Source organism: Pungitius pungitius, chromosome 5 (assembly GCF_949316345.1).
Source record: "Pungitius pungitius chromosome 5, fPunPun2.1, whole genome shotgun sequence".
Taxonomy (NCBI): Eukaryota; Metazoa; Chordata; class Actinopteri; order Perciformes; family Gasterosteidae; genus Pungitius; species Pungitius pungitius.
In genome coordinates this window covers 3,675,595-3,689,397 of record NC_084904.1, presented here as the reverse complement: position 1 = coordinate 3,689,397, position 13,803 = coordinate 3,675,595, and the positions used below count along the sequence as shown (strand labels likewise).

Sequence of the window (13,803 nt, the reverse complement as noted above, 5' to 3'; positions counted from 1 at the left end):
AATAATGAAAGGTAGTGGACTGATGTCCCCCCCCCCACGGAGACCAAATGAGTTCAAGTGATTGAATCAGTGCAATTATCAAGCACTCACAAATGGTCAAACAGATAACTTTATTGACACAAAAACAAGTTCCATTAAATTTGTGTTATTAGTATTAACATTCATGGATGGACTCAGAAGCATTTCACTGTCATTCAATCGATAGCGAAATAATCTGCAAAATATCATAGAATTTAAAGCCTTTATGTGAAAAATAAATCTTCAGGTGCACAATACTTTAGTTATGTTTTCATGCACAACATTAGTCTGTATTAGTCTTTTAAAGCAATGGAGTAACGTAAACATGGAGTTAAAAAGATTCAGGAGATGCTGTTCTCTAACTAGTACTTTATTACGACATGCATCAACTTGTAAAAAGAGCTTAGGCCAGCGATAAAGATGTGTGAAGGAGCAAGTACGCGCTGTGTGTAAAGCACAGCATTGTTATGTTCTACGCAGTAAATCCAATTAAAAACATTCATGAACAATGGGAACGAAAAAAGAAAAAAAAAACGTAAGGATAATTGTATGTCAGCGGTCTCCACGTTTGAGCCTGCGTGGTTCTTACTTATAACGTGTCTGGCTGAGCAACACTGCAGTAATGAGATAAAGATGCAACGCAGACTCTTTTACTTTTAAGGACAGGATCGCAATTCCATTTCGATTCGATTTTTCAGACACACAAAAAGCTTAAATGTGTTTCAGCAACAATAGAGTCAGAGGTTGATGCCTCTACATTTTGTAGGACTCGATGCATCTAGTGTTGCGAACCCAAGCGTTTGCCTCCCTTCTCTAAAGGGAAGCTGTGCGGTCACCATTGCAGCGTGGGGAATATCATTTCTAACTGCAAGATGGAAACAAACAGAAGAAAATGACAAGTACGTACAGTTAGTTGTATAAACACAGAGATTGAGAAAAATGGAAAAGTGCTGCTTGGTGAATCCGAATCAAGATTGGGGAAAGCATGCAACACATAGCGTTCGTAGGTTACTCCCCAAAGTCGTGCTTGTTTGAGGAAGCAGACTCCAAAGGAAAAAACAATCTGCAGCCATATTTTAAACTCTTATGAAGCCATCACCAATCTCCCAATACAGCTGGTTGGTTTGCTCAGGACGAGCCTCGTTCTTTTAAAATACTTTTCCCCCCCATTGATCCCTCCAGATCAGTAACACAGAGACAAAGAGACGACAATCAACGAGGACTGCTTGCCTGTCATCACTGGAACCATCCATTAAAACGGTCTTAATAAACATTCCCGTCACAGTGGTTTTTACTTGAAGCTTCTCATCTCAAGGCACTGACAAAATATAAAACCAAAAGGCTGCCACATAGGTCAGCAGGGGCCTGCCTCTGAAATGCAGAAAGCAAATATCCTGGTTATCGCTGGCACCCCGATCTCAAGATGGATGATTTAATGATGCTTTAGGGAAACCGAGCCAATGGAGCTTCCTCAACCGCCGCAATGTGCACACACGAGTGGAGCGCAGATGGAGTGTGGGCAGTCTACTTTGGCCATTAGTGGCCTGTATTTTGCACCTTTACAGGAGGTGCCCAAGTGCTGTCAAGCGACCAATATTCCTACACATTTATGTCCAATTCGAACTACAGGAACCTCACTGCACTGGTCATCGCAGCCTAAAACGTTCCCCATTGTCCCTTTCTTCCAGTAACAAGATGTACAAGGAGGCTTCAGGAGAAAATGTGCAATTAAATGACATCCCGCCCCGACAAATAGCTAAAAAAAGCACTCAAGCGTAGCAAATCAACATCAAATGCATTATCTGCCACCTCGGAGTTTAAAGAAAGAGCGACCAAAGAAAAACATGTTTTCAAACCCAAAAATATAATGTTACCAACGTTTAGACATTTCTCCGCCTGCTAAAATGAATTAAAACAGACATCCTTTGTACGTAGCGCTCAGTGCCAATAAAATACATTTCTGAACTATATTATTGAACATTTTTTTTCCATTACATATAAACATTTAGGAGCAAGGCCGTGTGTGAGAGGTGACGTGGTGCGAATGCCTGGAAGCATTTATCGAGGCAATCGGACACTTTAATTACTCATCTAAGTGAATACTCATACTTTGTTTAAAACAATCCCCAACTTAAAGGACACAGAGCTACAATAGAAATAAAAACACTGGCCTGATTGTGAAAAGTATTTCTCAACAGGAAAGAAAAAAAAACACTGCAAAAAAAAAAAAAAAACACCCAAAATGAAAATAGTAGTGTGTTTGCTAATTTAACTACACCAGTTTTGTATTCACGTTCTAGCTTATATCAGTGTAATTATCCACTAGGGCTCATCCCCCACACAATTCCAGACAGCACCACTCCAGTGTCTGTGTAAAATAATCACTGCTCTTATTCACAAATACATCTTTCCATTGATATCTCACTGTTCATCAGCGATATGTGAAAAATAGATCATGTCCGTAGCGACAGGAGAAACTTTGGTTTTGATTCACGAGAGTACCACCCTTACACTTTGAACTCATCTTTGTCCTTTCAGTAGCTCATCAGCTGTCATGAAACAAGCAAGGTAATCCTGACGGAGGAGCATCAGGAGACATTGCAACTGTAAACCGCTTGTAGTGTTGATCCAAAAATTAAAACTGTCCCTTATTTTTACACTTCTGTCATTAGGTTGGAAAACGTCTCATTTTCTTTTTTGACCTCTGAAATGCAAGATAAAATGGGGACAAAAATGAGCGGCTGCAATTGCGTATCATGGGGATTCAGGGGGGTCACCAGGGGTCCGATAAATATGGTTGGAAAAGAGGTATGGACGGGAAAAACAAATGCTTTGATATAGAAGCATCTTCAATAGCTGCTATAAAGCTGCTTTCAAAGGACAACTGTACGAATAGTAGTACTAGGCAAATGGGGGGGGGGGGGGGGGGGTAAACAAGACTGTATGGCTGAGGCTTGTTTGATGCACGACACTGGTAACAGCAAGGAATCAGAAGGTTACTAGATAAACTCCCCCTCCCCCTCCCCCCCTCCTGGCCAGCCTGGTAGTGGTGGACAAGAGATGATCTCATGGTTTAGTGGATGACAGCAGGTTGGTGAACCAAGCCGCCGCCGCAGCCGCCGCCGGCTGTCGCCTCTCGTCTGCGTGCTCCTCACCGTCAGGGAGGAGGAACTGAGTGGAAGCGATTGAGGTGGGGGACCCGAGCGAGGGGGCCAGGCCGGCGCTCTCCCCGCCCCCCACGGGGGAGTCAAAATGCCAGGAGCTCTGGGGTTTGTAGCCTCCAGCGCTGGCTGCCTGGGGTTCGAACGCAGGCTCTGGAGAAGCTAGTCCCGTGTCGTCATTCTGGGCTCTGGACTGCATCTGGGGCCGATAACCACCACCTCCACTGCCTCCCTCACCTCGGCAGAAGGACGGATGAGCCAGGGGTTGGGGGACCTCGGAAGAGCCCTCCGCATCCGGCTGGAAGACCAAGGAAGACCCCGAGGTCTGGATCCCCGTGTATGTCACGTCGGTGCGCGCCGATTCCAAAGAGGACGCGGAGGACGCGGAGGAAGCCGAGGAGTCGGGGAAACGGGGTCTTATGGGCCGCTCGTCCACCACGTGATGGTAGTAGCGCAGTGAAGCCGGCTCGTCGGTGTCGTCTCCCAGCCGGTCCTCGTCCTCTTCCTCTTCGGGAATGACGACGAGCGCCTCTTTGCTCGAATCCCACTCGGGCCTGTCCACCATGTGGACCAAACTGTGGGGGGATGGCTTCACATCCAGCGGCCCCTGTAAGACACACAGCGTGTTAGAACACTCCGCTGAGTGCGCTTTAACGGGAGGCGACCGCCTCGTAGTCTTCTCATATTGACTGAGACTTATACCGTACCTGTGCCCGAGACCAGTCACCGGGCAGCTTGGGCTCAGGTATGTCTGGATAGAAAGCCTTTTTCACCCTGGTGACGGGAGAGAATGACACTTTAAGATATCATCAAATAGAACTGCCGCCTCAGTTAAAGGCCTCTGACTATCCAGTCAGACAGGCAGCAAATAGCAAATAGCAACGGCATGAAAATACAACCCTACAGTGTAGCCTACACTGGGTTTTTACCCACGTGGTAGATGTCAGGAGCTATAAACATGTACTATTCCTAGAACACACACGAGGCAGGAGCCAAACACTCTCACCATTTCCTTTTCTTATAGCAGAAGATGGTGGCGATGAGCAGGAACGCGGATGTGATTCCCAGGGAAGCAAAGATTTCAAGTATCAGCCAATCAGCTGTTTGGACAAGACAACGGGATAACTTTTTATTACACTAGAAGCAACATATACTATCTATTAATCCAGGCATATTTTGTGTCATGCAATAAAAAGCAATGGTTGTAGATCAAAACAATTTTTTATGACCAGTTGGAGCTACGCACATAACTACACGTTCACTAACCGTACGGCTCCAGCAGGATGGAGGCGGTGGCGCCCGTGTCCTCTCCTGCTGAGTTGTAGGCCTTGACGGTAAACTTGTAGGAGCCTTCAGAGAGGCCTTTTACTGTGTAATTCTTACTTTCTGGGTCTGTCAGATTGGCTGTTCAAAGGACAGGGTGAATTGAAGGAAAGAAAAGAGAGACAAAATGAAGACGTGCCAGTTCAAACAGGAAAGAAAACGCTTTGTGCTGAATGGGTCAGCGAAATCCTGCAGGTGTTTGTGTATACGTTTACCGAGAAGCGTGAGCTGGGAGCCGTTATTGATGTAAATGTTGTAGCCCAGGAGGAAGCCTCTTCTGTTGACCAGCGGGATCTCTCCCCAGGCCAGGAGAATGTCAGAGTCCTGCTGGGTTGTTGACAGGGCGACAGAACTGGACGGCACTGTGGGAGAACCAAACCGACGGGTGGGAGGCATTACAGAGAGTCGATGAAGTCGATGCGTCTGCTACAACGTCGGGCTCTCCTCACCCAGCTCCTGGATGTATCCCTGCCAGCGCTGCAGCAGCTCGGGGGCCTCGGAGGTGCTGCTGTACAGGGAGATGATGTACATCACACCTGGACGGAAGTCGGCTGAAGGCAATGAGAAGTTTTTGTTTTTATCCAAAACAATGCCCATGGCCAAGAATAACATGGGGACAAATCCAGTCCAGTTTGTATCCTATTCTCACCGCTGTAAAAAACATGCTTAAAGTGGAGGCCTTGTTGCCGGCATACCTGACTCAACGGAGACTGTAGTGGTTCCGGCGGGCAACTTGATCCAGCCCACAGGGCAGTTCTGGCTGGCATTGTACCATTCTACCACATAAGCACAGGTGGCGCAGTCGTCCCGCTGCCAGGACAGCGGGAAGCCCCCGTTTGTATAAACGAGCCTGGACACAGAACTGGGTTCCACATCTGGAGAGGAAAAAAAAACATGCATACAGCAATGAAGAAGGCTTGGTGCTATAGATCTATATCCTTACTCGGAATGCATCATTACCGGTGTCCGTTGCATCTGTGCCCCATATGCAAACTCCCTGTCGCACTAATACGCACATATGCAGGTAATGCACAAACTTCAATGTTGAATTCATAAGTAGTCTATTGCACTTTTATTTGTGCAAACACTGCAGCACAGGCATTCGAGTTAATAATAATAATAATAATTTTTAAAAACTGCATTAACACTCAATAAAATAACAGTCAACGGTAAGTAATTAATGTGTATCGCATAACAACGGGTTATATATACAATGTGTACCCCATCTGAATATTCACTCCAATTCCAATTCGTACCTGTCAGACGCAGTGGTATATGCACACTCGCAGGTTGAGACATCCCACCGGTGTTCCTCGCAACGACGGTGGCCGTGATCTTGTCGCTGCCGAGGGTCGTGATCTGCGTGAGGTTGATCAAATAAGCAGAAGTGTCCGGGGGAATGGATGCTGTGCGCTGGAGATTTTCCTCGGGGCTCCACAGAGTAACTTCGTAAGCCGTGATCGGACCACGGCTTTGTCTTGGTGTCAGAAGCTGGAAGAAATCAAGTGAAAGGAAGGTGGTGGTCACTGTATGATTATTCACAACAGGTTAGGAGAGTAAAAGGAAGAAGGAAAGCATAACAACAAATTCAAATAGAAGAACCTCGGGAGGAGTCTATACATTTGATTAAATCTGTGCTCTTTGTAGTAAAAATTAAAAAAAATTGTAAATAAATACTATCAAAAATAAAACAATTCAAAGACATACAGAATTAAAACCTACCTTCCAAATGACCTGTGCAGTGTCGTCTTTGTTCATCCACACCCACACATCTGGAGCCTCTGGAGCTGAGAAAAGAAAACAAATATTAAAAATCAGAAAATGGATCACAGATATGATAAATAATCTAATTGCAATTCCCAACAAATATTTGAGCAAAAGAAATAATAAACGCTAAAGAATAAAATCATAATCTTTTGAGCTTGAAAGCTTATTATTGAATCAAAAAACTGAAAATACTACATTCTATTTATACTTCACAGCAATTAATACTCATCATTTAGGATTATAACAGCATGCAAGTCATTAAATATGGACAGCTCAGGGTCATCCTATCCCCATTTATCTAAAGACCATTTACGGAACGGCAGAAATAATGAAATATTAATTAGTTCTAGCTTCCAAAATGCGAGAATTGGCTGCTTTTCCTTCAATTTGGGGTTTGGGATTTTTGTGACCCATAGTTACCACGAATAAACCCTTTACCATAAGTGTTGGTTCTGAAGGAAATCGTCTCGCTCCAGTTTCCCCACTTCCAGAAATTGTGCTGTGCACCGCAGCGAACTCGAACGCTGTACTCCTCATCGGGATAGAGGTCCAACAGCGTCATGGAGCGCAGGTCCAAACCGGAGGAGGTCTGCTGGGACCGCTGGTAGGAGATTTTTGTTACTGGTAGATCAGGAGCGATGCATTCGCCTGCTATAACATGCACGCTTTGGTTCGCAGAGAGTGAACACGGTCGGTCGTCAGCCTGCTGTCATGTGAAATGTGACGGAACAACAGGAATAACGACTGGCGCACTGCAACACAACTGACCTTTGCTGGGTTGTCTTTGGGCGTGAGCTCCGTCTGGCAGACGAGAGCCAGAGAGGAATAGCTGTTGTACCTCCAACCCCAGCGCACAGTGGCGTTCCAGGGAGAGACAACGGAGTTCAGGTTCTCTGGTGCTGTTGGATGCACTGGGGAGGAAATTAGAAACAGTATTCAGTGTGCTGGATGTTATTTTCTATTTATTTATTTATATGCGTGTTTTCAAATTCTCCCGCTGGTGGTGGAAAGGTCGAGGGTGAAACACCGACCTCTGCGACTGAGCTCAGCAGCGTCGGTGAGGATGTACTGGCCGAGAGGATTCTTCGCTACCAGTGTCCAGTTCCCCTCCCACAGGGGATCGCTGCACTCTACAAACTTGTTCTGCGTGCTGCTCCCATCACAGCGCCTGCAAAAAATAAATAGAACGCACGTCAAAACTAAAATAAAAGAGTAGATTCACCAGCAGTGTGAAAATCCAAACCACCACAAAAAGTAACCACATGACTGAATCTGACCTTGCGAGTACAAACACATTCATAATGGGACTCGTCTTGAGGTCGGCCATCAGACGGTCTGGCAGACAGCCAGTACACTATGCTTAATGGGGAAAGTGGTCACTCAGACTAAGTACTAAGTGCATTATCTCGCTCGCCATCCCTGCTCAACCTTGTGGATTTTTTTTGTAGGATGAAAACAATATTTGCTTTATTTTCTAAGAAGCAGAGCGACAATGAACCACATCCTGGCTTGTCAAGGTATTGCTGTGAATCTGCCCCCCTCCCTCCAAAGAATATAATTTCATTTTTTTCCCCTTCCAATTTACTGTGTTTTACCTTCATCCTATTTCATGGTCCTTTAGATCGATGTCAGCTACAGAATCAGTAAGAATTTAACATGTTTTCTGGGTTGTTAGTTGGCGTTGATCTGTGGAGTGGACTGCACTACTACACAGGGGGGGGGGCAGGGGGCTGGTTCCAACCAACTATTGCACGCGCGATTCAGTGTGACGACGGGACTTCAGAAGAGCAAAGACTGGATTTCAGCAAGACTATTAAGAAACTACTGTCCTTATTAGTCGTGCTTTTTTTGCAGGTTGTGAGCCGTTATGAAACCTCGGTCTTTAGGGATGTGTCGAGCTGGAGTCCTTCTTTTCTGCCACTCGACCATGTGTCGGGGCGGGTTACGGCCAGTTTCTTTAGTTTGAGTTGAGCACTCGGTGTTTGACTGCGGTACCTGTTGTTCAGCGTGTAGAGTGTTTTTCGTTTGCCAACCAGGATCGTGTCTGGTCCTTCCTTCCACCGGCACACGGCTGAGGTTAAGTCATGAGTCTCGCACACAAAATCACTGGGCAGTGGTGGATCTGGTGACACGGGGCGACGTGTGGAAACTCAATGGGGTAATCATGTACGTACATAAATCGAGTACACATGGACAGATGCAACTACCAAGATGTAAAGAAAATCTCCCAGCCTCAACATCACACTCACTCCCTCCCTCTCTCGGTCACTCGGAGACCCATTCACCCATCTGACAACCATTCTCACTTCAGCTCTTATGTCGACAGTAAATCCTCTTACATCCGACAAACACCACGGTGCCGGCCATGTTCTTGCCCGGCTTGTCGTAACAGATGACGTTGACTCCAGCACTGCTGGACGGTGCCTGGTTCACAGCCGTAATGGAGTAAGTTCGCCTGCTCAGTCGCGTCGGGTGCATGACCGAGTAGTTGTATACGATTTTATCCAACTGCTTCCTCTCCTCCAAGATGCAGCAGAAGGTGGTGTTGGACCCCACGGGGACGACCGGGTCCTGGGGGAACATGGAGGTTTTCCCATTGCTCGGGAGATCTCTTCCTGAAAAGACGTTGCAAAAAGAGAGATGGAGATATAAATAGAGATCTACCTATACTTGGGTGTAAAGCCAAGTCATTTGTTTGGGTGTGAATAAGAGCTTTCAGAGACAAAGGACAATTTGAGTTAATAATCCCAAATTGACAGTAGCAGTCCATTATTGCTGCCCTATGGTCAGGAATACTACTGCTCCGACCTTGAAGGACCTCCGTGCTGCTCCAGTCACTTGTGGTCTGTCCGTCTCTTGAGCGGATCTGGACGGACAGCGATGTGCACTCAAGTGGTTCGACGGAGGTCCAGACCCACTGGTGCCGCCCGCTCTCCTGGTTCACCGACGCCGACACCGTCTCCTGAGGACGATGCACCGGGAGATGGAACATGAAGCGGGTGGATGATTGTTGGCTATCACAGTCATAGCTCAAGCAGGAAAAGAGTCTTGTTGTACTGAATTGTTACACAGTATTAAAATGTGTGGCAAAATCTCAAATACAACAGATCAGGAAAAACCCTTCTCTCACTTGACAAAAAAAGCTGTGCAATAAGGGAAGTATCAGCACAAATTAAATAACAGAGATGAGCTCTTACGTAGAAGACCGTTTCATTGACTTCAGTTCTCAGAATCAAGAGGTCAAAGGTTGCCGCCGCTCCTCCCAGCCAGGATATGGACAGTTGCTGTGTGGACAAGTCAGGGGACAGCTTTACCTGCTGGGGTACCGCAGGGACTAGAAGAAAACAAAAAGATTGGGACAATAATAAGCAATTGTAACCTCAGTACTCAGCGGACTATATATGCGTTGCTTCGAGAAGTTCCTTCCTTCTTGTAGTTTGTCTCTTACCCTCTTTGGCGAGAGTGTGTCCAGCCGTGAGGCCCACGAGGACACAGGTGAGCCAGATGGGGCTCCAGTTAGGCTTTGAGTGAGACATGGCGGTCCGCTGGCCGATGTTACTGAGGTGGCGTTCCTCTGCACTACAGCAGAGTCATTTAGGAGGCAAGAGTCAGGCGACCTGTAGGAAAAGAGGAAAAAAATAAATCTTGGTGTGAAAACCACAAGTCCTCCGGTATACTCTTCTCCCTGAGCAGTTTCTCGGGAAGAGCTGCGTTCTGAATTCCCGCCAGCTCCGATTCTTGTGCAAATGTATAACAACGAAAGAGGCACGCCTGCTTTCTGGCCAGAAGTAAGAGCATACTCTGCTTCATGGTCTACTTGGCTCTAAATAGACGTTATTGCACTTGATGAACATCATGACTTTAAACTAGAGATTGCCATACTGAAACAACAATTGGGTTGACTGCAAGAACACGTAGCTGGAGAACGTAAGGTCGGGTCGCTGTCCAACTGGTCGTTGATGTGACCACATCACAAAAACAGGACTACTCCCCAAAATGAGGTGTGGCAATAGTTGTGGCTCGCCCCGATGAGCCTGCGTGGGACCGTTCCGTGTACTTAACTACCCGTTAGCGTGTGTTAAGCCTGTGACCAAGAAGCTGCAGTGCAGTTTGTCTGGAGACAGGTTGGGACAGGCCGAGGCGGTAGCTCGATAAAATGCACCAGAGTCCCACCAAGCCCATTAAATTGCCCTCAATGCAGAATACACACACACACACCCAAAAACACCAGCAAATCCTGTTTTTGGATAACAGAAGAGTCCCGCCATCCCAACAGAAACCAGTTTGCAGTGAGCTGCGAGGGGGTACTGCGCAAAACTAAACACTGGTGGGAGAGATAAGAGAATGCTTACGCAGTGGGAAATGAGGACAGACACACACTGCTTATCTCACTCAATTGCTCAATACCAGCAGTTGTTTTTGTTCCATTCCTATCAAGACTCTGCGCAGATAAAGAAGTATTCCAAGGAATGTTCCCAACAAGCAAAAAAAAACAACAACAGCAAATTGGGTTGAAATAGCTAAATGACCACCTGTTTCCGAAGCATAAAGGAGCATCTTAAGAAGTCCATAGAGCACCGCGTAGTAAATTCTCATTTCCTTTAAGAACGTTTTGCAGCAGCAAAAATAAGGGAGGAGTCCCAAACCTGGAATGTGACTCCCAAAGTGGTTTCACATATGGTCTCAAAAGAGCAAATGAAACTAAGGCATGAATTGAATTTAAAAATGTGATCTTGTTTTCAGTGCACAATAACTAGACACACAAGGACATTTAGCTTTGGGTTTTAACAGCCTTCTGGTGTGTGGATGGCTTCACAAATCCTCACCTCCACATGGAATTCAGAGGCACAACTCAACACAAATACAGCAGCGTGGATTCAATGTTTCTGAACAAAAAAGCCCGATGCGGTCCTAAAGATTTTCCCAACTGCTGCTCCAGACTGAAACATTTAACCTTCAATATATTCTTATACCATCGGTGTCCTGCAAAAAAAGAAAAAAATAGAAAAGAAACATAGTGCACTGATGGGAAGAGGGGGGGGAATGGCCACGGATTCTGGGAAACCTCCCCAAGAAACTGATAGCTACAAATGCACACGCAAATCAATATTTATCTGCTGGGCTCTGATTGCTGTCCTTGTAGCGGTAACAACTGTGACCACACACTACAAAAAAACAACAACATGGAGCATGCTGTCACTTAAAAACCAAGGCCAAACCTCATCCGTACACCTGCAGTCGTTCTACTTTAGGTCAGAAAGGACTCACACAACAAAACAGCGCCGTGCTGGACTCATTTGTCCCCCATATTTCCTCTGTAGCCAAACCGTTGGGGCGTCTTGGCTGACAGGTGTTGCACGTCCAGACAGGACGCGCAACACACGGTCCAGTGATTGTGCAAGTGAGAACCGACTGGCACGCACAAACAAGATACACGTTTGCTTGGCTCCGGGATTAATGGTCAATCAATCAATCGCCAGGCTTCAGTGTAAAAGACGTCTAAAGTCAAGTATAAAAGGGGAATGTTAAACATCGCTGTGGACGAAGGCGGGACAAAAATAGAATTAATTGGGAGTTACCTAATTGAACTACCTCAGTTTGACATAAGCACTGAGGGGCAGTGGTAGCAATGTTATCTTCACAGTCAAGCCACCAACCTTTCAGCACCTTACTATCGCAAACACATTTTTTTTAAACTGAAAACAAAACCTCTGTTGAGGTGGCAGCTGGAGCCAAAGCCAGGAAAAAACTGTTTGTTTGTCCTCGGCCTACACCCTGCAAGTAGTCTCAGTACTCTGCCATAAAATGACCGCCGCTATGAAAGAACTAAGCGCACAGGGCCTCTGGTTTGGTATAGAAGTGCAGTGACATTTTGAAACATGAGCTAAAGAGGCTGCTAATTATGTTCGACCCTCAAATGGGAGGGAAGAGAAAGAGGGAGAGAAGACCGGACGAGAGTGAGATTAAGTTAGAAGCCGGGTGAGGAAACCAGAGTGTGTGCTCTGACCTCAGTGAGGACGGGACATTCATTCCTCTGAGTGGGCGGATGTGTGTGTGTGTGTGTTGTGTTCGGACCTCAACCAACCTTCCTTTCCTTCCTTCCTTCCTTCCTTGCCTTTCCTTGTAATCGTTTATGATATTTATCTTGCTAGCAATGGGAGGTTAGAGGGTGGAGGGGGTGTAATTCAATTGACAAATACCATATTATATTTTTTGCTTCTAATTTACTTGAGATAATGAATCCCCCCACACATACTTTCTTTTCTCCCTCCCTTCTTTCCCCGCTTCCCTTTTTTTTTTTTTCCCCCAATTTTCTTTATTTCTGGTGCCTACGGGTATGTATATATATATATATATATATATACACACACACACACACACACACACACACACATATATGGATGTGTGTGTACCCGGTCTGTTGAAAATGCAAAAATAAAGTGAAAGTGAAAAAACAGTGTGGAGACACTACAACACATACAACTTTAGTTTCATTTGCTGAAAAATAAAGGGGTAATAAGATACATATTTGATCAAACATTTTCTGAATCTGCATTAAAACCAAAACATGTGTACATACTATAATAACGAATACATGCATTTCTACCTGTAAAGGTTGCCAACTATTGAGTATGGTTAGATTATGGAATATATTTGTCAGAACACACGTCACGTTTACATCTCAAAAAACGTCTCCTGTGCATTCAAACTTCACCACAAAGTGTAACATTGTCCTAGTCTGTTAGGAGAGAAGACGATAGATAGATAGATAGATAGATAGATAGATAGATAGATAGATAGATAGATAGATAGATAGATAGATATCAGCATGTTAGGAAATTTGTTGGTCAGAATATCACACAAATAACGTTAAATAATAAAATAAAATAATAATATAATAATAAATGTGCCTGTTTGTACCACATGTATTTGTGTAATATCTGATCCTGCGCCTCCAGAGAATACTGCGGGTCTCCCAAACTGACCCATCCCAACATGGCTCGTTAGCATCGGCCACGGGGCAGCATGACTCCCGTTGCTGTTACGCAGCTAAACGCTTAACGTTACACGTCCCGTCGTAAACAACCGACGCACGGGGATAACGCGGGGTTGGGGAGCCTTTTAACAACATGGTATCGTTCGCGAATTGGAGGCTCTGTGTTAAATGTCAAAAATGTAAAATGATCTTGGCAGCCAGCACCCCGCCACACGCACACGCATTAGAGGCCACTGATGTTAGGAAAAACACGGCTAACGTTAGCTACAGTAACGTTAGCTGCCCCACAGGGACTAGCGTTAAAAGTTCACAAATAACAACAGAATTACCTCTCTTGTGGCAAGAAGTCCTTTTCGGTGATGTTAAATACGTCGGCAAAATATATCCAATATTGAAGTTCTTAAAAAGCCTGCCCCTTGTGCTGGACTATCATGTGCGGTTGTTAAAAAATCATTCCCAATAAATTTAGAGGAGGTTGGGATTACTGGAAAAGAGCAACAAGGCGTTTGACTGACACATGTGCTGACCAATGGGCTT

The 13,803-nt window shown here is 45.4% G+C and overlaps 1 protein-coding gene across 2 annotated transcripts; it reads right to left on the bottom strand.

Moving 5' to 3' along the window:
• Positions 1-91: 91 nt before the first annotated feature.
• Positions 92-13,771, bottom strand: lifra (LIF receptor subunit alpha a). 2 transcript variants are annotated; one of them, XM_037481804.2, is made up of 18 exons: positions 13,596-13,771; positions 9,718-9,886; positions 9,467-9,603; positions 9,078-9,231; positions 8,609-8,884; positions 8,265-8,391; positions 7,301-7,437; positions 7,038-7,180; positions 6,708-6,870; positions 6,225-6,289; positions 5,759-5,993; positions 5,198-5,377; positions 4,952-5,053; positions 4,718-4,864; positions 4,446-4,583; positions 4,186-4,279; positions 3,887-3,953; positions 92-3,786 (listed from the first exon to the last, which is right to left on the bottom strand). In XM_037481804.2, exons 2-18 carry the CDS (start codon positions 9,803-9,805, stop codon positions 3,085-3,087), a joined length of 2,955 nt encoding a protein of 984 aa, XP_037337701.2. In that variant the 5' UTR covers positions 9,806-9,886; positions 13,596-13,771; the 3' UTR covers positions 92-3,084. The 2 variants fall into 2 exon arrangements, with proteins under 2 accessions (XP_037337701.2, XP_062418207.1); XM_062562223.1 differs by lacking the exon at positions 13,596-13,771 and adding an exon at positions 11,096-11,216.
• Between the last annotated feature and the right edge of the window lie 32 nt (positions 13,772-13,803).